At 49.3% G+C, this 27,391-nt stretch overlaps 1 protein-coding gene across 1 annotated transcript; it reads left to right on the forward strand.

The window, feature by feature from the left end:
- Positions 1-26,382, forward strand: CYSTM1 (cysteine rich transmembrane module containing 1). The gene is made up of 3 exons (XM_082771489.1): positions 1-113; positions 8,785-9,032; positions 25,893-26,382. The coding sequence occupies exons 2-3, from the start codon at positions 8,804-8,806 to the stop codon at positions 25,997-25,999; spliced, it is 336 nt and encodes a 111-aa protein (XP_082627615.1). The 5' UTR covers positions 1-113; positions 8,785-8,803; the 3' UTR covers positions 26,000-26,382.
- Positions 26,383-27,391: the final 1,009 nt, after the last annotated feature.

Consider the following 27,391-nt stretch of genomic DNA (forward strand, 5'->3'; position numbering starts at 1 on the left):
GCCCCTCCGCCATCAGCGCCCGGCTCGGGGAGGGGAGGGGCGGGGGCTGGGCTCGCGCTGCTGACGTCACCGCCCGCCGCGGGGCGCGCAGCAGGTGCCGGGCAGCGCCTCAGGTACGGCCGGGAGGGGGGCGGGCGGGCGGGCAGCGAGGGGGGAGCCCGGGCGCTGTGTGGGGGCTGCGGGGCTCTGAGGGCGGCTTGGCCGGGGCACGGAGTGACGGGCAGGGCCCCCCCTTGGCCGGTTGAGGCCCAGGGAAGGGCCCCGGGGGGGGGGGTGAGGGCGTGTGGTGGCAGGGAGGGGGGCGTTCTGCTCACCGGTGCCCCCCCGACTCTCCTGCCACAGCCGGGTGGGCTCGGGGGGGGTTAAAATGAAGTGCGTGGTGTGGTGAATTCAGCAATAAGGCACCCAGCGTGGAAAATAGGCGCCTTATCCCCATGTCCACCGGTTGCTTTAATAAAAAAAGGCCTCCTCTGCTCGTCCGAGAAAGTTTTGGTAATAAGAATCCTACAACTGTATCGCACGGAGCGAGGAGGCAGCAGAAAATGCTGAAATTTGCAGCGTTTCGGTGGGCATCTTGCAGCGCTTTCTGAGGGTGGTCAGGGATTAACGTGTTTGGTAACCAGCTGCCCTGCACGCAGCGGTGTATTTTTAGTGAACAGAAACTTCCACAGCGCTGCTGGAGTTTGCCTCTCTAGTGCTCGGTGAAGGCCGTCGTCGTTAAAACACCAATTTAACGCGCCCCGAAGGCTTCAAGAACCGAGCTGCTCACCAGCAGGTGCTGGTGGGTGCCCTCACTGAGGAGAAACGTCCTGTAAGCAGGTGACATCTGATGGGTAGGGGCTGCCCTGGGCCGCTTCTGCCTCAGGTCGAGGGAGAGGGATGTGGAGGCTTGCTGCCTTGTGCCAGCCCCAGCCCTCAGCACCTCGCCGTGTGGGCCAGGCACTGAGGACTGGCAGTGTTTTACTGCTCTAAACAGGCATTCCTGTAAACGTGAGCATAGGTGTTCTACTTTTGGCAGTGCCCTGGGGTGATGGAGAGCTACCTGGAGGGCTTTGTGTACAATAAACAGAGGAGCTGCTTGTTTTCGGGGATAATTCTGTGCCTCCGCAGATTAATGTGTTACTTTGTGTTTTGTAGCAGGGCAGAGCACCCTTGTGTAATTCCTTCAGCAAACAGGTCTGCACTGCTTCAGGTACTTGTTCCCTGTGACCTGGCTGCAGGCTCAATAACAAGGGATCGTGAAAGCTCCTAGCGGGAGTGGCAGGCTTGAGCAGAGCTCGAATGCCCACCTTTGATACCAATATCTTCACTCAGTCAGTTCTCTGCTTTGCCTCGCAACTTCCTGTTCCTGACCCGAAACCCTGTGGCTCAAGTTGTAGAGAATGGTACTCTGTCATTTTTGGGAACTGAGGAAGGTAGCGAGAAGCCTGAGTCATTCAGACAGGCTCATTACTGCAGGTCTGGCATCCTGCCGCCCGCAGCCGCTTCCCACAAGGCATCCAAGGCTCTCACCCAGCACATCAAGAGGTCTCCTTCCTCCACGTTTCCAGAGCAGGTACACGCCCTGATACCTCGGGGGATGCTTCCTGGTTGCGGTGTGGCTGCCAGCATGTTCCTGCTGCTGCCACTGCTCCCACAGGGAGGACGCTGGAAGCTGCATTATGCTTCAGTGCCTGCCTGGCTGCGAGCTGGGACTGCAGGGTGCACTGGGCATGCACCAGCTTTGCGATGTAGATCTGCCCAATTGCATCCCTTATATCAGTCGTCAAAAAACACTGTTTCTTTCCGTTTCTTGTCATAATGCATTGTTAAGGCATCATTTGGTCTGACAACAGTGCCCTGGACACTTTACAGCTTCTTTTCAACCTATGATACAGTTAGGCAAAGGGTTTCTTGACAAAAGGTACTTGCTTTTGCCCCAAGTAGTCATGAGAGAGGATTCTTGTATATCCCCTATAGGCTATGTAAAGAACAGTGTTACAGCAGCATGTATGATGTGGAAAAGGAGGAAAAGCACAAGTGAGAAAGCAGAGGGAAAAATGTTTATCTCATTCCATTTTCCACCCTGTGACAAAAATCCCTTCTCTTTGAGTAAGGAGATCTGAGATGCAGGCAATGCATGTATTTCTGTCTGCACATGCTGACTTTGCTGTGTCTTCAAAGCTGTCTGCTGCCCTTCCATGTGTTTTCAATGCACGTTTGAGAAGTGGGAAATATCATGCAGTCTGGGTAGTATCTTCCATCAAATCCACCAGTTTATCAGAGTCAGGGAGGCAATCATGAAAGGCTGCTGCTGTTCCATTACTGGGATGCTGCCAGAGCACCATCTGAACAACACATATGAATGTATTATCTGTCTTGGGTGCTTATTAATCTCCTTGCCAGTCAGGCTCTTTGTTTCTCATTCTCTTTTCAGTTGGACCAACAAAGCCTCTTTAACTACTATTTGCAGAGTCTAGTTTAACTTGACGATCAGATGGTTTCACGGATTTTTGGTTTTGGTATTTGTTGTGCCTTAAAAATGTCTTAATACATCCCTTTAAGAGCAAAATACATGTTTGCGTATTTCTGGAACCATCTCTAATGAGGCATGTTACAAAAAGATTTGAACAAGCACACTGTACACAAAAAAAAAAAAAACTTTCAAAACCTGAAACCAGGGTGTTAATGCTTGTATCTCGAATATGTTTTGTTGAAAGGGCTTTTCTTTTTCTTTACCACAGCATGGTGCAGTATCAGCTGACGAGTGAGCACCAAGTGCTTTGGCTCTTCACACTGGAGGATCTGTGTTGTGAAACTTCCCATCAGCACAGTTAGTCTGTGCGGTTAAATCATGTGCTCTTAAAACTTTTAATCAGATGTTTGAAAATTTTGAAACCGTGTCCTGTAAGTTCGTGCAGTTCATGTGATAACAGTAACGGTGCAGTGGATTTGATCTCTTTTTCCACTAGCATTTTTATTGTAGGAACTACACGAGCAGCTCTCTCAGTTTGCTGCTGTGCATAACATGTAGGTATGCAGTTGACAGCATGTTGCAATCAGAAAAATTAGGGAGCAAGTTGGGAGGACTATTTTGGAAGAGTGAGGCAGAGCATCAAAGATAAATCTTAAAACTATGAAGCTCTACAAAGAGTTTAATGCTGTCCGTGTGTCTGTAGGCCCTTAAAAGCTGATCAAACCCCTTATTTTTGAAACAAAAGATCTGGAAATATACGTGCTGTGCTGGCTTTGTCAAGGAGGTGTGACAGATAATGGGACAGGGCAATGGGATGGGTTGAAGTTTCAGTTTGGAGGGGCATGAGGGTCAGCCTTGTATGTCAGCAGGGCAGACTTGAGGCCTCTGTGGGCTTGTGGGATCATGGATGAGGTAGGACCCAGCTCGGGAACTTTTGAAGGTTGATCACCTCTTCATCCAAACCTACATGGGTTCGGTCAGCAGAGGTGCCTGCTCTGGTGACTTCTACCATTCAGAACAGCTGCTGAGTATTTTGTTTAGGGAAGTTCTGTCAACCACTTGAATAAAGGTGAGGAAATCCACCACAGAGTGCTCCCTGTCCCCAGAGACCTTTTAAGGAAATTGGTTGAAACAGAAGTGTTGTTGATTTTTCTTTGGATGGCACAGCGCAGTGCTTTGCACTCCTGCTTAGACCTGCATTTTGGGGAGCAAAATGGTTTTGAGCAGCTTTTTATTTAGCGGGTGAGTGCAGTTGTGCTGTGAAGTCACTACTCCAGGCTGATTATGCCGCCTGCTGCAGTGGGTAGGGAACCTCGAGAGGAGGTTCTTCCTGGAAGTCAACCAAGCAAGAAGGAATCTCTTACAGCTTATTCTTAATGCACCTTTTATGCAATCGCTGCGTGGAGCTTGGAAGGAAGCTGATAAGGGGGAAACACAGAACCAGTGCCATTTGAGAGCCCCTTGTACTGCTTTCATGTGGATACTGTTCATACGAAATACAATTTAAATTCTAGGCTCGTTGCCAGGAGCTGGCTTGTTGCTCGTTGATGTACTTTCCATTAGAACTCTGCATTGGAAAACGACTTCCTAGCGCTGCAGGCGTCAGCGGGGTGGGTTACATCAGGGCATTCAGCTGCCCTGCTCAGGGCCCGTGCCTCTCGCTGCGTTCCCTGACTGGAACCATACCACAGCCAGCCGAATCAGTATCCAACGTCGTGCACAACGTGATTTCTCCTGACCTGAATAGTGTATGAAGTGTGCTGCTTGCTCTGCTGTCAGAAAAGCAAGCTTTCATTGCTAAAGCTTTTTAAAAACGCTGATATTCTTTGGGGGAGGGAGGATTATCTTCAGTTTTCATTATACGTATTTCTTAGGTTTGGTAAATCTCTCACTTGTTTTCAGAGAGCTGTTTTTTGTGCTGTTCCCTATGCAATGGGAGGCTTTTCGCCCTGTTTCAATACCTAGATTAGGTTGTCATGGCCAGCCCCCCCTCCCCCCATCCAGCTTTTTACTTAATTGATCCATTTTCATAGAAGACCGAGTTTGAAGGTTCAGCCTTTCAGCAGCCCATAAGGACAGGGATTTCTTTGCAGGTGGGTTAGCAGCTGTGAGCACCTATGGTATAAAAATGCAAGTGGTTCTTATGTGTGTAGTGTTTTCAGTTTTTGCGGAGGTAACAAGGTGTTGTCGCTGCCAGCAGACATAAATTCCTGCTGGTCTTGAGTCAGTTTAAAAAGCTGGAATTGCACTGACCTCATAAGAGGGATGTGAGGGCCAGTCTTTAAGTGGCCTTTTTGGGGGAGCGAAGAGAGTAAAGCCAGGTCTCTTTGGTAGAGTGTGAAAGCTTTTTACTCGAGAACCCCTCAAGCTAACAGAAGAGCTTTCCTTCCATTGCACTTTCCCGTTTTCTCTTTGTTCTCGCTTGTTTTCCTGCACTGTGTTACCTTCAGACCAGAAGTCCTGTGTGTTCTCGGTCTTGTGCAGTGCTGCAGGGCTGCTCTTGTGACGTGGAACGGCAGCCAGATACCTAAATGAGGCTACCACAGAGTACCAGTTTAGGGAAAAATCCTTCCCGTTGATTCCTAAACACAGCTGGGATAAAAGTAATCCTCGTTGGATTCATCGATGGATCTTGCTGGATTCATAAACCCACTCAGAAACAGAATGGGAGGGAGCAGCAGGAGTCGAACCTCCCGAGGGGAGGGGGTCGCTGCTGGAGTCCCATTACATGGTGATCTCTGGAAAGGGGTGAAGAGGTGGCAGCTTGTGCACAAGGAGACTTTTCCAGGACTGGTGAAACAAAGGCCATCTCCAGAGACGTGGGGAAGAATCTCACAAGTCCCCAGGAGCTGGACTCGATCCCTGTGGGTCCCTTATCTGCCTCTGCCCTGTTAGGGTAGAGGAAAAATGTTTGCTCAGCAGCATGGAGCAAAAGTTCAGATACCTTCTGGAACTGTAACAGTGTATTAACATGCTTATTTCTTAGCAAAATCACTCAGTTTTGGTGAGGGGGGAGGGAATAGCAGCGTGTGTCTGAAGAGCATCAGAAGACTAATCAATTTTCTGTTATCCAGCAAAATACAGGGCGTGGTGGTTTTCTAAAGAGCTTTGTCTACAGGGTGCTTGTTGGGAAAGCCACAAGCATGCCGCGTGATGCAAGCTTGTAGGAGTAAGTGTGGGTTACAGCTCCTGTGGAATTAGGACAGGGTAAGAACCCACAGTAAAGCCTGATGATGCCCTTGACTAGGAGCTCAGGTATGTCTCTGAAAAGTATCTATTTAGTGAGTTAAGGCCCTGCTTTGCAAACACATACCTTGGTTTGTAAATAAGGCTGGTAAGCGTGTAAAATAATGCATGAGTTCATGAGGGTTGGGAAGACATAAACGTTGTCATGCTGTTCAAAAAGGGCAGCTAGAGAAGAGTGTATGCATGGCAGTAATTGATCCTGGAAATGGGGACAAGGCAAACATGTTCCAGGAAATGTTCCCTGGGACAAAGCCCATTGCAGGACGGCTGACCTTTACAGCTCAGAGAGTGGGTGGAAGCTGTGCTTAGGACCTCTGGAGTGTTCCACAACCACCTTCTAGGCTTGCTGAATGCCTGCATGAATTTCTCAGGAGTTTTAATCTTCTCATTCATCACAAAAATCTCCAATACAGGTGCTGCTGAAACTGGTCTTGTTGGACGCTCTCTTTCACTTTTGACCTATTCTTGGTTGTGGTACTTTCTGCTCTTTTTTTTAAGGGGGAAATTAACTTTTGCCCTGGAAAGCTATACTCTTCTTAATCTCATTCTTCTCTGTTTTTCTGTTCTGTTGTGATGATCTGACATCTCTGTGCAAGTGTCTGGCTGGTTCTGGTAGACTGTGTCTGGTTTTCTTGCCAGTCCCTCTGCATTAAGAGGCAGAAGCTCCATTCCCTTCCTGCCCATCTTTGAAAACCGAATTTTGCCATGGCTCACACAAAGCTGTTTTTACCAGTGTTCCTTGTCTATGATGCCACCGTTCCCTTTTTACACACGCCATTGCCAGACTCCTCTCCAGTTTCTTAAGCTCTTTGGCAGAGCTGCTGACGTGCAGCTTTCTTTATTCGTTCACCACGGCTGCCTGTTTTAGCCAGGCTCTTGCTTTACCATATCCTTTGGGTGGAATGTAAGCGTTACCAGGCACAGCCTTGTACAGGTGATGCCCAACCAACATCTTTCACAGAGGTGTTTGTGTGTGGCCTGCGTGTTCTGGCACTTGAGCCAGCTCTCCGAAAGTCTTTTGGGGTACAAGACAGGTGCTTGTGAGGAATCCAGGCAGCTCTGGGGTAATGGACAGGTTCCCTGCTTCAGTACTGAAGGCAGTGCATGTATGTAGTCACATGCAATCACTTGTTCTTCCCCAGGAACTTGCGTCTGGCCAGTATTTTGGGCTGAGTTTCTGGGTTAGGTGAACGTTAGTGATCCATCAGGTCCCTGTTCTCTGCTCTGGTGCATCTGGGTAAGTTGAAGGGCTTGCTGCCTGCTCTGCCAGCTCTTTGAAGGGCGAGTTTCCCTGCTGCTGACTTGGTGGAGGTGCTGCAGTGCACCATGAGGGTTAACAAGCCTGAAGCTGAACTTCTGTTGTGCTTGATCACTTTAAAATGAGCAGTGAAGTGGTCTGGCTGGCCTGGCAGTGGAAAAAAAAAAATCCTGTAATCACTGGCTCTGGTAAAACAGTTAAAACTCTTCTAAAAGGCATTAAAAAATGCCTACTGGAAAGGTAACAGCAGTGCACGAGCAATTAACTGGAACAGCCTGGCTTGCACAGCAAGAAGAGGACAGGGCTGCGTGAGGAGGACACAGCGTGGTATCCACAGGGTGAGCAGCATGCAGGCAGGAGTGGCTGGTAAATAAGCAGAGAGCCTCTGCAGCCTTCCCTGGGGAAGGACAGGCAGCTCCTTCTGAGGTGATGAAACGGCGAGCTGCAAACAAACAACATTCAGGTCGGTGTGCAGCCAGGGACTGCAGCAGCTAAACATAGCCCCAAGTCCTGACTCGGATGGCTTCTGCCTGAGGGTGACTGCTTTGGGCTCGCTATAGGGTTACAAAGGTGAAATTCTTTAGCCTGGGTCATGCCAGAGCTCAGGCTGGATGTGCTCATGGTCTCCTCTGGCCTCAAAATCTGCACGCCTCCAAGAACTGCTGCAGAATATTGAGTGTTGAGGAAAATCTGTCCCAGCTGTGCCGCGCCATCCACTGTCTGAAGTGGGTCCTGCTGGCTGCTCATCAGCCTCTCCTCTCTAACAGCAGCTCTGAGCCTTACCAAAGGCAAGTCATGCTCCTGGTATTTCTCCCAAATGTCCTGGTATGGGGAAAGAGGTATGTGCCACAGGGAAATGGTGACCCTTCTCCACCGTATTTTGGTGGAAGAAAATAGCAGGGTGCAGCTGCTTAAAACAGGACAGCTCCTGGCCGTGTGGCGTTAGGGATGTTTCTGTTTCTCAGACAGAGAGAAGCTTCAGAAACCCCGTGTAAGGAATGTCTTGCTCAGTCACGCTGCTTGGAGGTGAATTAAGATTGCATCACTGTGGTGACAGTCGTGTCTTCTGATGGCTGTTGCATGAGTAATGCATTGGATGGAGACTTCGAGGTCATAAAACCTGAAGTGTCTTTAATATTTATATATTTTTTTTAAATGAGACTGAGCCCAAGGTTCTGATTGCTTTTGGCTGCTTAATGGTTCAGTTACGTATTACTGGAAGAATAGCTGATGTGCTGAGTTACAGTTTCATCAGGAAATTATTCCTACACAGCCTTGCTCCAAAGTGAGGGTCTAGATGCTTGTAGCAATTAGCCGAAGTGTAACGTTGTTCTACTCCAGAACAAAGCACACTTCAGCTGAGGATGTGTGTTCGCTCCTTCTGTCATTAAGGCTATCAAGTATGTGTCTTGGATAGACTGCTTTTATGCATGTTTTCCCTCTTTAATATTGACAGAAAAAGGAAGTAATCACTTTTAAAGCTCACTTAAAAGCAATTTAGTCATGAGTAGAAGCAGAAATCATTTTCTTTGCAGTAGCAAGACTGTTAAATGTCTTACAGTGAGTAGCGAGTGCATGATTGGAAATGAGCAGGTCGCTTTCCTTGCTCTCCTGTGCTAAACCTGTCACTTAAAAGAAGTCACTTCTGCTCAGGCTCTGCCCTGGGATGGAGTTAAAAATATCCTCGCTGCTTGTCAAGGCACTTTCAGGTCTGGTTGTGTCAAATTCCAGCCCCCTGGAAAGCAGTCTGAAATGGGATTTATAAGCTTGTGGATGAAGCAAGTTGAAAACAAACCAACTCTTGTTTGTGTTTGTTCTTCTGCAGGACAGATTCCGCATCCAAAATGAACTACGAAAATCCTCCACCCTACTCCGGCCCGGCACCGACTGCCCCTTACCCACCCTACGTACAACAACCAGGTGGTCCTCCTGGCCCCTACCCTGGCTATCCTCCCGGACCCCCAGGGCCGTATCAGCCAGGTCAGCCGGGTTATCAGGGTTATCCCCAGTATGGATGGCAAAATGCACCTCCACCTCCAGGACCAGTGTACGCAGAGGGGCCTAAAAACACAGGTACGTCGAGCAGCAGTGGCACAAAGCAATCGTAACCTTTTCTGTCTTACAAATGCGTGAGTGCCCGTTGACCTTGAAGTAATGTGGTTATCAGGTTCTGGCGTTAACAGAGCTGGGGGAGGTGGAGGCCCGTTTGAGGTAGGTGTTCTGATTATAGCGTGTTTTCCTGCCTGATTTTGCAGTTTCGTGCCTCTGATAGTTCTCTGGCCCTTCAGAGGTACTGCTGAAGGTCCTTGATGCTGATCTCTGAAAGGAATCCGTACACTGAGGTTGTTACACACGCTTGTTGCTGGCTTTAGATTTCCCACAGCTCTCGTTCTGCCTGTCTCGTGACTGATAAAAGCTTATCTGAAAGCTGCATAGCTGAAACAGTTAAAACTCAAACGTGTGGTTCTTACTCAGTTAATCTGCATCAATTTTCTTGAGCCCATGAATAGCTGTCCAAGTGATGTTGTAGTAGCAGTTGGAATGATTCCTGAGCTTTTGTGTGTTCTCCTGAAGCTTTTACTGTGTGGGGGTGCTCTTGTGGGGCACACTGCAGAGCAGGGACTGTTGAGTCTGAAGAAGAGACGGCTCGGGCAGGATCTTATCAATGCCTATAAATACCTGAAGGCAGGGTGCGAAGAAGATGGAGCCAGAAGAAGAACATGGTCTTATTCAGAAGAACATGGTCCTGGGCAGCCTGTGCTAGCTGTCCAGAAGTCCCTTCCCACCTCAACAACTCTGGGATTCTGGCAAGGTTGGGTCTGGTCCCTGCCTTTTCCACACTGAGAAGCGGAGAAGTGTTCAGTGTGTTCTGTTTGTTAACTTTGTTTTGCTGGTGAGGACGTATAGCTAGAGACCAAGTTTATTCTCCTCAGTGTTTCATTGGCTTTGGTTTTAAAATCTCTGCTTATGCATCATGGAGTGTATGCTCCCCATCAGCATGGGAGCTCTTGCTGCCGTACCAACTCCAGTGCCTTATTTTGAGCTTCCTCAGTGATGATAACCTCCCTGTAACAGTAACCTCCTTTCAGGGAGGTTGTGGAGTCTCCTTCTCTGGAGATATTCAAGGCCTGTCTGGACACCTACCTGGGCAGCCTGCTCTAGGGAACCTGCTTGGGCAGGGCGGGTGGACCTGATGACCTCTTGAGGTCCCTTCCAACCCCTACAATTCTGTGATAATTATACTAATTCCTTTGCTCTGTGAAGCTGTCCTTAGCTGTTGCTTATTGAAGTCATTCTCCGTATACCATCCTAAGCTTCTGGGACATGTGCTAGTAGGTAAAGCCTTCTCGGGATTGGGGTCCATATGCTTTTGCTGCATTTTCTGAGATAACTGCCTTCTCAGCCCCTCTGTTTTACCACTTTGTGTTACTCTGACTCAGCAGTGCACCATGATGAAGATAGGTTCAAGGCCCTCGTGTTATGGGAAACTGGAACTTGAGACAGTTCCTGGTAGGAACTATTCACTGTAGTGAATCCAAAGGAAAGTTGACACACATGGCTGGACAGGCTGATCTGTGGAAGGATTTTTTTCAAGAACTTGTTCTTCCAGTATCCTTGGTTGAAATGGTGGGTTTGGATTCAACAGCTAAAGCCAGTGTACATAAAAGTATCTCTGGGGATTTTAACTGATGTGAGATGTCAGGGAACTTCTGGTGTGGGTATGGCCAGAGAACCCAAATATGAGAAGTGAACAACTGTTTTCAGTGATGGTAACAGAAGTACACACGCTGTGTGCTCAGCTTCCTCTGTAAAAGGGGAAAACCTCAAGGGTCAGCCTTTCGGAAAGAGGAGGCAGCAGCACAGAGATGCTTCCTACTGCTGCTACCACATGTACTCAACGTGTAACCAGAGTTTTTATTGAGAAATGCACGTTGTTCTGAAGTGGCTAATAGGCATGTATTCTCAGGGAGAAAAACTCCCAGTCTCCTATGTAGAACACTTCCTTTACTTGGTGTGAGTGTCAGTTTGCTGCTGTAGCCATAAAAAGGGATGCCCTAGCAGAGGCTGAAGGAAGAGGTCCTGCGCCTTTGGACAGTCTGACATTGAGCCAGATCTGCTGCCTTGGATGCTGGAAGGATCCCGTGTCAGACTTGATCAGGAAACTGCACTGAACACCCTTGTGCTCAGATCAGGTTTCTCTTCCACTCACAAACCTGCGACCAGATGGAGAACAGGCTGGGAGATTGGAGGGGACAGATGTCTTTCACTGACCAGGCTTGTGCTGCAAAAGGCAGGGTTTTGCGTCAAACTGAAGCTAACACAACTCTTCGTCTGCAGAAACAGCTCCTTCACCCCACAAACCAATAATCTTCCGGTAAGTCACGCTTCTGAATTGGCTTCCTGTAGCCACGTGGGCTCTGAACTCAACCTGGGAGTCAGTGACTTGCATTGCTCTCACAAGTAAACATGATCACGGAACGGCTGAGGTTGGCAGAGGCCTCTGACAGTCATCCCTTCCAACCCCTGTGCCATGGTTTTACCTGGGATAGAGTTAATTTTATTTGTGGAAGCTCATATGCTGCTGTGTTTATGGTTTATGATGAAAACAGTGTTGATAACACACCAATGTTCTAGTTGTTGCAGAGTAGTGCTTACACAGAGCCAAGGACTTTGCAGCTTCTTGTCATGCCCTGCCAGCAGGGAGGCTGGGGGTGCACAAGAAGCTGGGAGGGGACAGATCCAGGACAGCTGACCCCAACTGGCCAAGGGGATGTCACATACTGTGTGGCATCATGTTGAACAATAAAAGCCAGGGAGAAAGAAGAAGGGTGGGGAAAACATTTGGGGTGCTGGCACTTACCACGTGTAATGGTTTCTTGGGAAGACAAGCCCTGTTTGCCTGGTAGTGGCTAAATGCTTACCTGCTGATGGGAAGTAGAGAATTAATTCCTTGTTTTGCTTTTCTTGTGTGTGCAGCTTTTGCTTTACCCAGTAAGCTGCCTATGTCTCAGTCCGTGAGATACAGGGGGAGAGTGCCTCAGTGGCTGTGTGGTGCTCAGCGGCCTGCCAGGGTTAAACCACAACGAGCCTGCTCAAACAGGGTGTCCCACATAGAGATCCAACAAAGTTGCAATTAAAAGGCTTTATTAATAACAACAAGCTGTGAAGGAATATGGTGGCAATCCTCCATTAAAGCCTTACTGGTGACTTGTGACTGACATCAAATAGAAACAGCTGGAAGGTCAGTACTGCATGGATTTTATATTCAGAGAGTTATTTATTATAACGCTCAGTAGATGTGCAGATGCTGCTATGTCTCTCATCTGCACTGTGTTAATGCCACATATTATAAGGAAGAAGGAAGGAGCACAAGTCATTTTATATTCCAGAGTTGATATCTGTATTTCAAAAAGGCAGGCTTTGCAATAACAGAAGTCTGCTATAGTCACTAGAAACGTTTTGCTGTGTTAAGAAACAAAATCAAATCATAGATAAGATGTCAGGAGCAAGGATGAAACTTTCAAACCAGATGGTACGAGAGTCATTGGGGGCGGGGAGGTTTATGCCCAGTGCATTGATAGGTATTTGCACACAACTTCTGGGAGTTAAGGAACCCTCTATATTGTATTCTGCTGACAAACTCAGTTCAAATCATATGTGAACAGAATAATTTACTAGTGGAATTGTGAAAATAAAAGGAGCTGCTAAGTTTGGTACTTCTGAAGAAGTAAACCTGCCTTAAGAAATTCTTTTGGAAAAAGTTCTTTAAGGTTTAACACACTTGAGAAAGAAGCTTCATCAGAGCTTTCCAGTTTCAGGTGCCTATTTTTAACCACTTAGGAGGAAAAACAAACAAAAAAAAACCCACAAACTTAATTCCTTACATTTTATATCTTTTTTTTTTTTTAAATCGGCATTTTAGCTGCAACCAGAAGCCAGGTATTTCCAGCACTTGGGCCATGTGTGCACTCTTCAGCACTCTGTTTCCCCAAAACATGCAAGAAAACAAAATGCTAGAGTCCGAGTCACAAGTACTACAGGGCTATAGCAGTGCTTTTGGAGGTGCTCTTCAAAATGTCCAACGTGATCAAACGGCTTATCACAGTGTTGCACATTGCTTGGTCTCTGCTTCTTGTGAAGTGATAACAGATGAAGTATCAATTATTGCTTAAGTCATGCTTGTAACTCTCAGTAGCATATCTTTTCATGTGCTCCATAAAACAGTAAAAATTTAAATGAAAGGTTACATTTCTCAGTGGAATGTGGTGTTTGCTTATGTGAAAGGATATTTATTAATGTTTGCAGAATGAAGTCAAGTCTATAATTCTGTTTTTCTGCAAAAGTTTTTCCTCTTCTCGATTCTCCTTCCATTAAGCATCTATTTTTGCACCTTTGGCCAGTCCATCATGCAGAAACCCGATCTTTGTTCTGTGGACGCCTGAACAGAAATTTTCTGAGATAGCTTTTGATGAGGCTTGGTTTAATGATCACCTACAGGAGTGTCTAATATGTAACTGATATCCCTTTAAAAAATAATTTTAAAAATCTATTATGCTAATGCTGTATGTCTGTTTCTGTGGCTGAACTTCTAACGTCAAAAATTGTCATCTAAATTTAATGAAGATGTTGGTATCTAGCTAGCTGGTCTGGCATGACTTAATGTGGCTCATCAGTCCATGTGTTTCCAAACACAAGTTATCTGGGAAGAGCTACTGTATGGTTGCTTTCCTTTGAGGGTATGTTTTGCTCTTCCAGGTGCTTGCTTAATCTTACGAATTAAGCTATTCCAAGGAATTACATTGGTACTTCCGAACAAATGTGTGTCCACACTGAAAACTAGGAAATTTGCTCTGTGTTAGGATTTATGCCTAGTTACTTTACTGTGTAGGCAAACTGCAAGGGTGGTCTCTTCTGTTGTGAATTATATTTGATGTGCTAATGTGTGGAAGCAATCAATTGTGCATTCCCAGTGGATCCACAGATGGAAATAATTGCTGCTGAGGCACTTTGGCTCTAAATCTGTCATATACATGCAACCAAAATCTGATGTAAAGTATCATTTCCATGGTGGCAATATTCTTTTTAATCAGTCTGTGGTCTGTCTGGAACAGCGATGTACCTAGCATCTCCAACTGGTGCTTGAAGAAGAAAACTCATACAACTCACTCTCAGTATTTAGAAAATAAAATAAAAAATCTGTACCTGATGAGATACAACAGGGAACAGCTTATGCTTAGCGCTGGTTTTCCACCCATGCTCCTGAGAAGCTGATGAGCTGCCAAGGTAAGCCTTGTGCCCTTGCAGCTTTCAAGGGCTCATAACTGACTCTGTTCATAAGAAGTAGACAACTTGACTTTTACCTTTAGAGCTGATAACTTATATGTTGAGCTTGAGGGATGTTATCCCTCTGTATATCTGATCCAGCTTCCTGGCTCTCTAAGCTGACTTGTGTTGATTTCTGTCTGCGTCTTTCTTGGTGTAAAATCTGAGGGCTGCTGTCATGTCTGTCTGCAAGTATGAGCTCCTGGAGTATAGGAGATTTACCCTTCGACATCTCTAAGTGCTTTCATTAGCTAAAGAGACCTCACCTGCACCAGAACAAAGCTGGGAGGGATGCAGCAGCAGGACAATTGTGTCTGCATGGAGCTCGATGTAAGGAGCCAGGCCTTCTTGAGCAGCAGAATGCGTGCTTAGGAGAAATTCCCTAAAATATCCAGAAAATATCTTCCTTCCCCACCAGTATTTTTTGTTATAGAATTAATGCCATGTGTCCTGGCATAAGGAAACTAAAATACCTGCTGACTGGTCATCAGGTACTTCCTTGTCACCATAAAATAGAGGTGAAATGTAACACTGCTATTGATAACGCACTGTGAGAAGTGGAGTGGGCCAAAGTACGAGTGACATTCTTCATATGTAATTTCAAAAAAACTATTTGTTAGCAGTTTGCACAGCTTTGATCTTTTTTTTTTTTTCCCACTGATACATAACACAATAGATAAGGCTGTGTGATTCTGTGCTAAAGGGAACCAGGCTCTGTCAGCAGCCGTTCCAGCTGATGGCAAACAGCTCGGCATTGCATTTGACCTACTGCGTGCAGGGGTGGAAATCTTATTTCTGCAAGTTGACCACTGGCAGCACAGCTTGCTGTGATAAGAGCAGTAGTCACGGTGATGACGCCAGCCTCCGAATGTTTGGCCAGCTGCAAGAATAAACAGGTCACCCTGCTACAGAGACGCTGCCTCCTGCTAGAGGCGTGGATTTTTCCTCTTTGTGGCGCTCGCTGTGGAGAGGAGGGGATTGTGATCGCTCTTGTTAGACTTCTAGGTGCCTTTCAGTGATTTCCCCCTTTGTTTCTCAAACTGAGTTCAGCCTTCCACAGTAGTTTACTTGGAAGGCAACACATAGCAATTCCCTCAGGCTTTCTCTTTCTCCGTTGAACCTTTCCTCGCAGCCTACCATGGCATTGAGTTTATCTGTTCCTGTACCTTCCGGACCTGCAACTCCAGACAGACGGGATCCTGGCAAGAAGCTGTCAGGCACCACAGCTAAGTTGGCAGGTGTTCCCTTACCTGCTTCTCGTGATGCAGTGCTTGTTTAACCCGGTGTTCTCTTTGCCCCAGACCTGCTGTGTAATGCCTCTTTCTGTCCATGGCTCATGCCTGCTGGCCCCACAAACAGCGAGGGCTGCTTGCTGGCAGACAACACTGTCCTGGCACTGATGTTCGAGGTGTTCTTACCTGCTTTTCAATCCTAAGAAGGTAATCTGAGAAAAATGCAATGCAAAGAAAGGGATTTCCAAATTCAGGTCCTTTTTCTGAAAACATGCTTCATAAAAACGGGCTGAACCCTGGAGAGACTGGCCCATAGCTGACTCGATTGAAACAGGCTGCCAGTCTGGGCAGCCTCTGTTAGCTCAGCACCTACCCTGGGCGTGCAGCAGGTGGTGTAGGGCAAGGAGCTGTACAGCCCGTGGTGCTCCAGCCCTGAAGGGACTGCTCAGGGGCATTCTTGTCACCTTGAGCAACTGTTCATTGTGACATGTTCAGTTTGCTTTAAAACTGGACTTTTTCCTCCTGTCTGTCACCCAAAGCACTCTTTTAAAAACCTTGTAAGACCAAGTTTGTGCTGCATAAAATCCTCCAAGCCAGGACATGTTCAAATGTGGAACGAAGGATGATTTTCACTTAAAAGCCTGGCTGAAGCTGAGGAGTGTGCTGTTCTTGTTTTTGCAGTTGACTTGGTGGAAAATTGACCCTTGCTTTATGACTAAATTAGGATTTTCTTGGGAAAACAAATGTTAGAGGAAGTTCTCAAGTTCTGTAGGTCTGGGAGATGTCCCTGCATCAGCGTCTGTTGCAGTGTGGAAGAAAACTGAAGGATCTGAAGCCCTGAACTTCTGTACCCTTGAACTGGGGGGAAGCTGGCTTCTCATGTGACACCGTCTCCTGAATGCTTTCTAACCTGTGTGCCAGGGTCCCTGGTGCTTCAGAGGTCCGGTTGGTACCTGCTTTACCCCAGAAGAGTCCAAGTACCTGCTACATAAGGTGTGCTTTCCTCCTAAGAAGTGCCTGTAGCCCTTCTCCTCAGAGATATTGAGCTCTTCCTGAGCACATCTGCACTCCATAAATGCTGGTTAGTGTCATTTCCACAGGCTTCCTGTGTTGTCTCAGTCTCTGAATGACAGCTCCACGTGATCCCTGTGTGTTCAGGTGAGGAAGCTCTCCTCTTTCCCATCCCAGAGCTCAGCTGCAAGAAAATCTTCTGCAGGGCTGCAAGAAAATCTTCTGCAGGGCTTGTGGCCAGATGCACCTTGTGCTCTGCACATACAGTCTGAGAGGAAGAAACTTCACCACTGTGCTAACTGCAGCCAATGCAGCACTGAAAGTGCTTGCTTGGCGTGCCTCTGCGGTCACTTCCCTGAAACGTGTTGCTTCTTCAGCTCCCTGAAAACTGAAACAGCTCTCCAGGGTGACCACAAGGGCTGCTTGGATTTGTGGGATCCAAAAGGTTCCTCACCACCCTGGCGGATGAGGTTGTGCAGCCCCTGGTCGGTGATGCTGCTGTGGGCAACTGCAGGCAGTGCCTTTGCTTGGGTGGTGTAGGGGACGTGCTCACTGCCTGTTGTCTTGCACAGTGCTTGATTTTTGGCTTGGGTAGCTCTGGGAGTAGAGCTGTTCATGTTTATAGCTGGGGTTCATCAAACTGAATGTTCTGCAACTTCGTAGGTTTTTTTTGCTTGGGAGTTCACTGTTGTATTTCCACCTGGCTCTGACAGGTACCTGTTTTATGAGTCCGCTAAGGCTTTTCCTGAAATTTGAATACAGTATAGGTAGAATATTTGTCCTGCGAAAACCTCTGGTCAGGACAGAGCTAGAGGACTGGGGAATATAATTTTACAGGTATGAAGCTGCTAAGATGTGTCTGCAGAAAGAAGGAAGATTTTCTTGCCAAGAGAGCTGCAAGGTGCATCTGTGCCCTAGCTCTGCCCAGGAGGTCTTGTGGCCATGGAAGGAGGCGCGGTGTGGAGAAGAGCCCAGTTGGCAGCTGACGTGGAAGTTTTAGCTGAAGTACATGTTCCCCAGTACTGCAGCCCCTTTTTTTCCGTGCTTGCTGCTAGCATGGATGTACTCCTGGGTATGCTGCGGTCTAGGGAGGTCTAATTGGGTCACCCTTCCTTTTGTGGTGCTGGGTCTGCGTACCTGCAGTGCACCACCCAAAGCATGCCTCAGAAACACTGCATTTGTGGTCACTGTCACCTCTGCGTCCCTTGAGTGCTGCTAACACCCCTGTGCTGACTTTCTTTAGGCAGGAAGGATCAGCTGGCGGTGCCCCAGCTGAGCAGGATCCCCAGGTGGCCACGTTCGTGGCTTGCTTGAAGTGAGGTTTTGCTGTCTCCGTGGATGTCATCCCTGAAATAGCTGGACAAAGGCCAGAGCCCCACTGGCATGCAGCAAATTTTCTGGAGGGGCTCAAAGGCCTCTTGAGGGCTCTGGGCTGCTGATGCTCCCGGCTTTTTGAGGGGTTCTGTGTGTAAGGCAGTCAACACCTGAATGGAGCAGTGCTGTCTGTGTGAGGGCAGCATGGTCTGGTTGTGGTAGCAAAGCCTCTGTCACTGTACAAGCCTTGTAGTCCCACTAAAGCACCGGGCTAAGTCTAAGGACATGGTTTTAGTTTATACCAAACCGTGTGAAAAGTAATGCTCATGCCTTTCACTCATAGAGCTAATGATTAACGTGCCACAGAACCACAGAACGGCTCGGGTGGAAGGGACCTCAAAGATCATCTGGTTCCAACCCCCCTCCGTAGGCAGGGATGCCACCCACTAGCTCAATGAGGTGTGAACAGAACCAAAATATGTGTGCTTAAGATAAAGCGGAATGTGTGTGAAATAACAAAGTGTTGTAGTGTTTGTTTTAAAAACAAGGTGGGAGTTACTTGCACTGGGTCGTGCACACTGTGTGGTTACGGGGAGTGCTGCCATATTCACAGCAAGCATGATTCATTGTGAGCTGCGGTCTTTGAAGTTGATTAGAAGATTAGAAGATGGGCGGGTCTGCTGAGCTTATATCTTGTTCCATCCTATTTTAGAAAAAAGCAATGGAAGTGGCAAAATGTGAGCCTGTTAAAAACAAAACCAGCTTGAATGCCTCTGAGAATAATCACCCGTATTTCTGTTCTCCATCGGATCACCAGTCCCGGAGTGCTAGCGGGTTTCTGCTTGTAGCAGGAGAGACTTTGGCACGTCATGGGAGATCTGAGGAGTTTTTGACCTTGGACAAAAAAAGAGGCACAAAGGAGGTAGTGAAGTCCCCAGTAAGGTGTGCCACAGCGAGCTGGCTTCTGTTTAAAGGAGCCATTCATGTTTCTGATATAAAGCATATAAAAACAGCCGTTTCCTTGATTGACAACAACAACAAAAACATGTCAAAGTTATTGCAGCAGGCAGCCTGATCCCTGTTAATGGAAGACAGGAGGAGGAGTACTGGGAAACTGCTGGATAAAGCGAGCTGGGGCGATGTTGGCTTACATCACAAACATGCTCAGCTAAACTTACTGATTTTCAGTGGTCTGGGTAAGGCGCTTAGGGGTTTATTATGCTACGTCTTAACCCTGTTTACAGAGGATCTTCTGCTTTTGAAGCAGCACTAATGCATAGACTAGAAAGAGGGAGTAAGGGTGCTGTAAGACACCCCTTGGCTTCCTTGGGCTGGTCACTGGGTTTCTATTAGTGCTGTGAGGCTGATGTTCAGCTCTTAGTGTCCAAAATAAGACAATTGCTTTAGGATGTTTCTAGCTTAATGAGAGCTCGGCTGTTTATCTAGCCTTCCTCTGAACTGTTTTTTACTCCGTGCACTTTGATAGCTGCAAGTGAATGGTCACCCAGCCCTCACCTAGTCTGCTCCTACCCTCTCCTGTGTAAGCTGCACACCCAACGGGCTGATGAGAGAAGCTTTTCAGCATTAATTCTGTATAGCTGTAGTTAAAGTTTCTCTGGCATGCATGTCTGATGAATTGTCTCCACGCTTTCTGAAGTGCTGATGAATTTAATGATCACTTTGAAGATTCAAAGTATAAAGGAGAGGAGGTCGTTTCTATTTAGGATGTTGCCCTGGTGCTGTCAAAGTCTGAAAACCTTCGCTGGTTGTTGTTGGTAGTTATTTCCTCTCCAGCCAGGTTCCTGCTTTGTCTGAAGCAGTGTTTGGAGCCGGTCCCTGTGAGCTGGTGGTGGCAGAGCAGAGCTGCCCTGCTGAGACTGAGCATTTCAGCGAGCGTTTCATAACAGTACTTGATGCGTACTTCAGAAATGCTTTGTCAGGATGTCCTCATCGCTTAGCTGTAGTTTAAAAAATTTAATGGATTAATCATAAATACTTCAGGCAAACTCTTCTTGTACGCCTGCAGTCATAGACAGGTTACCAGAAATTGCACAGGGCATCGTGCTTCAGCTCTGCTTTAAGGTGTGGGTGGTTATACAGCGCGGTCTTCCAGCAGATCATGTAGCTAAACTTGATTTTACTGATCTTTGAGATATCAGCAAACCCACAAAACCCTTTATTGGTTTGTGTGGTAAAATGGAAGACTTATTAGTCCTGCAAGGGCGTTGCATGAGTGTTAGTGTTATCATTTGACAGCTCGTGCCTTTTGCATGCTGTCTACCATTGCTCTCTGGTAGCTTGTTGCTGAGCTACCCCACCATGGCAGGCAGTGGGCTGGGAGCTCCTCCCAGCACGGTGCTTTGGCTGTGCCCGAAGATAGAGCTTTCTTCATTCCCAAACTGTGTTACCTGCTCTTCCTGCTTTCTTCTTGGGCAGTTAGCAAATGTGTACGGACTAAGCGACCCCTAACTTCAGGTAGCAGCTCTGGAGGCTGAAATCAGCATCTTTAAACCGGGAAAGCAGCAGCAGCCCCTGCGCTGGGACCACAGGCAGCTGGAAGAGGTGGAGGGCCACTTCCCTGCTCCCCCAAGTGGACGGTGCTGTATCTGGGCGTGAGAAGCTGGGAATCCTCCCACTGCTGCAGCAAAGATCGGGTTCTCAGCTGCTTGTCTTCCAGCAGCCAGCTGAGGAGATGGGAGGCAATGCCATTGAAGCAATGTAACCTCCCAGTGTCCACCGACCGGATTTGGGAGCGTCACACGCTGCAGAGGAACTTCTGGGGCACAGGAGGGTGCCGGAGTTCTCCTGGGTCTTGCTCAGGCTGAAGCTACGAGGACTTTGCTCTGTAGTTTAGGTCTTGCTGTTGTTTTCAGAGGACAGAGCCAGCCTCCATATCACCAGGAATCCCAGGACTACCCTGCATGTTCTCCCAGACCCTTTACTGCACAAACCTGGATGTCTTCGGGCACTGTGGTGTCTTCGGGCATTTGGGGTGTGGCAGTGCTGTCAGCAGCAACCCCGATGTCCATGGCTCTGCAATAGGACAGCTTGGACTGCACCTAGCAGCCAGTTAGAAACCAGTGCTGCTACAAGCACATTGACTACTTCAGAAGCAGCCATGGAGAAAACGCCCTCACCTGCTTGCCCTGAGGGATGTCAGGAGCTGCTGGGCATCCTTTCCCATCTGACTGTGGGCAGGAGGTGATGGGGGGGTTCCCCTTAACAGCGAGGAGCTGTTGCCCTTCACGTGTGCCCTTCAGCAGGCAGTGTGCACCGCTGGAAAAAACACAGCCTCTTTTTATACAGGGCTCTTGGATCAATTGATAAGTGTTTGGTCTTCATTCATTGTCACAGAACCCTTCTCAGAGGAAACAAAGGCACCAGAGAGTTAGCTGCTTGTTCAGGCCTCCTGGATTTGCCAGGAAAAGAAGCCCGAAGGCTTTTCCCGGCCTGAAACACAACTGCCTCCTTCAGTTCGTGCAAGCTGGATTTGTTCTGTGCGGCCCTGCCCGCTGCCCTCCTTCCTGCAGAACGAAGCCGCGTGGCCGGGTCTGTGCAGGGGCATTGTGTGGGGCAAGGTCTCGCTCCTCCTCGCAGCTCAGCTTGGGGTTAGGCCAGGCAGAAAGGCAGGAGCTGAGATCAGTGCCTGGCTGTGCAGCTTCTCCCAGCACTGCCGGAAAGGTAAGGCTGCACGGGCAGCTCTGTTCAGCCACCACCTCTTCTGCAAAGCAGCGCACGGCTTCTCCATTTCCCACAGCTGAGCAGTGCTGCCGTGCTCTGCTGCTCCGGGAGCCTGCTTGGCCCCTGGGTTACAGCTTGCACTGCACAGGAGTGTACAGGGATACAGGGTTTCACATCTGGAAGCGTGAAGGTCTTCCAAACTCACATCTGAATGCAAGTTTGTGGCTGCAGGCAGGTGGAAGGGAAGGGCCTGACAGGTCCTGTCTGCTTTGGGATGCGTTACCCACCTTTGGGTGGGATGAGGCTGTGGTCCAGCCTTTCAAAGCCGTGGAAGAGGATCCCTGGAGGAGGCTGGGATGCTGGGCTTGAAAGTCATTCACCTGGTTATGCCTTCCCTGCCAGCACAGTGGGGCTCTCCACCAGGGGAGCACTGCCCTGGTCTGTGTGCGGCTCCTGGTGGCTCCTGGTTTCCTCCTGCCTCACACCGAGGGACGGGAGGTGCGTGCCTGGCAGGGAGTTGGGAAGCCTGGGAGAGAAGAGCAGAATGGGCAGTGGTGCTGTGCTGGAGACACCTGGGGTTCCTCTGGAACTGGGCTGTGCCTGCACTGCAGGAGTTGCCTCCTCTTTGTTACTCCAGCTGGCAGGAGGGAGGCTCCCTGAGGCCGGGGATCCAGGCCAGGAGAACCAGGCTGACAACAGGAGCCTTCTCCTGCCCAAACCTCTTGTCAACACCACACGTTCAGCTCCTCGAAGCAACAGCTATCTGCCTGGGTCAGGCTCTTCTGTTTCTCACGTAGACCATAACAAATGGACCCAAGAAAGCTCTGAGGAAGGTCATGTGCCCACCTTCAAATTGTGCTGCAGTTTCAGATGTGATAGCCAAGCTCAGAGAGGAGGAACCAAAAGGAAACTGTTCATCTGCCCTGAACTGGCTTTGGAGGCTGGCAGAGACACACCGGACTCGTGTATGAGGTACTGCTGGCAGAGCCACATCCACACCAAGGGCTTCCTAGGTACAGGAAGATCTCTGCCATCCAGTCCCACCCGGCTGCAAGGCATCAGCCATGAGCCACGGTCCCTCCTGTGTTTCATGCAGCTGGTACGCGTGGCAAAACCCAACAACCTGCTGGGATCCTCTGGTTAGCCCTCAAGGGGTAGAGCTTCAATGAGTTCTGTCCGTGGGGTCACCAGGTCCACCAGCACTGAGAGGTGTAATCCATGCAGCAACCCCACGGCAGGTAAGGTATCTAAGGGCTGCCATCTTCTAGCTTGGTAAAATCTGGCTGTGCTGTGGATGCTGAGCAGGCAGAGCCAGAAGAAGAGTGCCCAGTCGGCGTGCAAGGTGAACAAAGCTCATCGAAGCCACTCAGCACCTGGTGGTGCCCTGGCATGTGAGAGGGACAGCGGTGGAGTAAGGACTCATCACTGCCCTGACTTCCTAGGGGAGGAGGCAGCCACGTGCCTGACTGTCGGGGAGCAGCTGCTGCCAGCCTAAACAAACAGCAAGCAGACAAATAGCAAATGTACTTCTAGTTACAGAAGCTGGCATCTCCCTAAAAACTCTGCCCTGGGTGTCTGTCCAGCCTCTCCTCCCTGCAGCCTGGGCAGACCTGACAGCAGGAAGGTTCTTGTTACCTTCGTTGTGCTGAAACTGTAATTTTTCTTGTGCATGAAAGTGAGCCAGCAGCAAGGAACCCACCTGTGCTTCTTCAAATCATTCTGTTCCAATCCTGGAGCTTTTGGGACAGGCGTTTTTTAGTGTTTCTCTCACATATGCATGTACACTGAAGCATCAGATACGGGGAAGAAGCAAGATGAGTTGGACGTGCACGTGCAGTTGCAGGGCTGTGATCTTGTTGGGATGCAGCAGTTCAACTCTGGACAGCTCCATCCCACTGCACCACTGCCTCAGCTTCCCTCAAAAGGACAAAATATGATGGGGAGGAAAAAAAAACTCATGGGTTGGAATAAGGACAGGGAGATCGCTCACCATTTGCAGACATGGGCAAACCAGACTCAGCAAACTAAAGTAATTTATGGCTTATTGGTAACAGATGAGGGTAGTGAAAACTAAAAGCAAGCTGAAATCACTAAGAGCCAACTGAGTGTTTATGGTGTAGGGTTAAAGGGAAGATGGGGATAGGTGACAGGATAGTGGGTGTTTGCTCCAGGCCACCTGACCACATAAACCAGGCACATGGGGCCCTCTATTGACAGGTAGCAGTAGTGTCACACTTGTAAGCCCTGGTCCTCACAGGGGACATAAACCACCCTGGCATCTGCTAGAAGGACAACACGGCAGGGCATAAGCACTGCAGGAAGTTTCTGGAGATCACTGATGAACACAGACTCTTCCAAGTGACAGAGGAGCCAGCAAGAGGAGCTCTGTTCCATCTCATGCTCAACAAAGAACTTGTTGGGTATCTGGAGGTCAAAGGCAGCCTTGGACTCAGTGATCTGCATAGCTGTCTTCCAGCTCAGGATATTATGAGATTCTTGGATGCAGTGACCATGAGGCAGTGGAGTTCAAGATCCTAAAGGCAGGATAGAGGGTATACAGCGAGCTCACAACACCTCTTGGTGTCCAGATAGCAGACAAGCAATGTGCTGCAGCCTCCAGGGACAGACTTCCCAGCTCATTCTGTCCCCAGGAAATCCTGGCAGGAGACTGCTGGGATGCTGGCATTTCTCCTCTGGTTTTCCCTCTTTTTCTGGGGACTGGCTCCTCCTGGAGCACCACGTCTGATACCACCGTGCTTACACCCCTGATGGCAACTGCAGCAGCATGTCCATGGCTGTGCTTGGTGTCAGTGATGCGATGTTGTCCAGTTACTCAGTCCTTCCTGTGCCAGGACTCCAAGAAGTGGTGGACCTGAGCCCCCAGTGGAGCACAGTTTGCTCTTCCCTAACACCATAAGCAGATGCCACTCGGTCCTCTCCATCACCGGAGACTGGTGGTGACATCCAGCAGCAGCTTTAAGCATCCCAGAGCAGAGACATTTGAGCCTTTCAAACATCCTCTTGAAGGAGGCTAATGACCTTTGGTGCTTGCTGGGGGCTGCTGAGTTGAAGACCAGTTTTTTACATACCTGACATCCATGGGGCAGGTTTTATAGGCTATAAACCAGCTGCACAGCATGCGCTCTGATCCCTACAGATCTGTGCATTCACAGGGACATAGCCAATAAAGTGCATGTCTCACAGTGGAAAAAACGCAGGGCAAGCTGTGAAATGGGGCTTCAGTGCAGCCCTTCACAGCAATGTGCAAATTCTGGCTAATCAGACCAACCTCAGTCTGCTTCATTACAACTTGTCCTCATCCTCGGATTCAGAGAGATTGTGTGAGCATCCAGGGTTGAACTTAGGTAAGCTGAAGCCCTCACAGAATTCAGTCACGGCCAGGGATGTCCAAGACAATGAGAAGGGCTTCTGTAAGAGCATCGGTGAACAACCCCAGGCACCAGGACGTGCTGGGGGCACCCAGCCAGAGAGCAGCCTGGCAGAAAAGGCCCTGGGGGTCCTGGTGGACACCAAGTTGAACACAAGTCAGCAATGTGTCCTTGCTGCAAAGAGCAAAGTGTCCTGGGCTGCATTAAGGCCAAGTGTTGGCTGCAGGTTGAGGGGGGTGATCCTGCCCTTCTGCTCAGCACTGGTGAGGGCACTCCTGGAGTGCTGGGTCCAGTTCTGGGCTCCCCAGGGCATGAGGGACATGGAGCTACTGGAGAGAGGCCAACCAAGGGCCATGAAGGTGATGAAGGGAGAAAAGCCAGAACTACCCAGGCAGAGGGACAGCACACCCAGCACCAAAGCCTTACAGAGCGAAAGAAATCCGGGAGGCCCCAGGAAAGTGCAAGGAGAAGGGAGTGAAAGAGAGAAACTGCTGTGTGCTAACAGCAGCCTCCTCCTCCCAGTCCCCCTGAACCCACCACTGGCCGGGGACATGGGTGACATTGAGGCTGGGAGAGGAATGGAGGAAAGGTGTTGTGTTAATGTTTGTCTGTCTCACTACCCATGTTTATTTTAACTGATGATAAATTAAATGAATTTTCCTTAAGTTAAGCCTGTTCTGCCCCTGATGGTGTATGGTAAGCAATCACCCCGTCGTTATCTTGAGTGGGGCTCTGTGGGTTGCTGCTGCCGTTGGGATGAAACCGTGGCTGGAGGCTCCGTCAGACCCTCATGGGAGCTCCGCACGTGCCCTGCATGCACTCACCTGCGCATCAGTGGAGGCACCCGTCAAGGATCAGCTCCCTGCTGCAGTCCTTGGGGGATGCATAACTGCCCCTTTGGTCTCGGGCAGGCGTGGGCGAGCCACCAGAAATGCCGGGGAGCCGACGGGCCCCTGACTGACCGAGCTCTCTTGTCCCTGCAGTGTACGTCGTGGAGGAGCGGCGAAGGGACGACTCAGGCGAGAGCGCCTGCCTGACGGCGTGCTGGACCGCGCTCTGCTGCTGCTGCCTCTGGGACATGCTGACCTGACTCTGCCGAAGCCACCTCTCGTACCTCTTACTGAGTGCTATGCAGTCTCCCCACTCCTCTCCCGACTCCTTTCTGTTACTGTAATCAACGCTCTGCTTTGCACAGCCAAGAGTTCCTGTCTGTCAGTCCTAGCGCCTTGTTGGGGTGGGGGGTGCACTCCTTATTTTAGTAAAGGGAAATCCCTTTTTAACATTTCTAAGACTTTTGTTGTAACTTTGAAGAATGTGCTCGTGGTGTATTTCAGCCAAAGGCATTCTGATGAAATGTATATTTATCAGTTGAAATTTTCCTAGTCCTAGAAATGAAGATATATGCAACAATTAAAGCCAACAGTTGATTTTCTTTGCTAGGTCACGATTGTTTCAATAAATCTGTCCTGTAGAGAGTGTGCTTCCCCCATCACTGTCTGTTCTCAGCCTCCTGCCTGCACTGACTGTGGTGCAGCAGTGATGGACCTGGCTTCAAGCAGTTAGGAGGCCTGATGCCACTTGGGTGTTTCCAGCATCATGCTGTAGAGCATCAGCTTGGTAAGGGTAAAGAGATGGGTGACAGTAAATAAAGCCATGGATTAATTTAGTGCTGAGGCGCTGCCTGAGGCAATGGGAAGAAATCAGGCATGTGGTGCAGAAGTGAGGGCTTCACCAGGGCCCCAGCAAGCCTGGGCAGAGCCTTCCCCATTGCAACGCTAGGCCAGCACTGGGCTTGGGCACGAGGGTGAAGCTCAGCCCCAGTTCTGTGCGAGGCTGCCCTTGCCACTGGGCTCCCCTGCCCAAACCCAGCCTGCTCCGTGCCCAACAGAGATGGACACATGGAGCAGGGCAGACATCTCGCACTCACCTCCTGGACTTCTGCTTGGGGCTGTAGGGCTTGGCAGAGCCATCACAGCCCGCCAGCAGCTCCGTGTTCTTTGGGCCCAGCTCCACACGGGCCCAGTGGCAGGCAGGAACCAACGCAAGGTCCAAGCACCTTGTCTGGGCCCTCCTCCAGGGCTGCTCCTGCGAAACTGCAGCCCCAGCATCCAGGTGTGACACCCAGTGCCATGCATCACAGCTCAGACTACGGAGTCGCTTGCTTGAGGGAGGAACACGTAGTAGGACGCAGGGACAAAAATCATTCAGGCTGGCCCAGGACTTGCTATGGGAGGTTTAGGGGGCAGCAACCAAAAGGCAGGGGTGGAGGTGATTTGGAGCAGCTCGTGACAGCCTGATCCTGCCAGCTGGCTCCAGCATGGGTCAGGAGCTTGACTGCAGCCACACGATGCGAGGGGTGCCCAGAGCCAGCAGCACCCTGTGTCTGTTGGGGTGTGAGGCAAGCAGGATTCCCCGGGGACACCCACCCCGAGCCCTATTACCACCTACTTCAAACTCCAGCGGGGGAGGCAGCAGCTGCACA

Source organism: Aythya marila, assembly GCF_965140915.1.
Source record: "Aythya marila genome assembly, chromosome: 14".
Taxonomy (NCBI): Eukaryota; Metazoa; Chordata; class Aves; order Anseriformes; family Anatidae; genus Aythya; species Aythya marila.

Coding starts and splice junctions, on each gene's coding strand:
- CYSTM1 (XM_082771489.1), top strand. CDS start 8,804: ATGAACTACGAAAATCCTCCACCCTACTCCGGCCCGGCACCGACTGCC. Junction 9,033..25,892: donor AGAGGGGCCTAAAAACACAG/GTACGTCGAGCA, acceptor TTGTCCCTGCAG/TGTACGTCGTGGAGGAGCGG.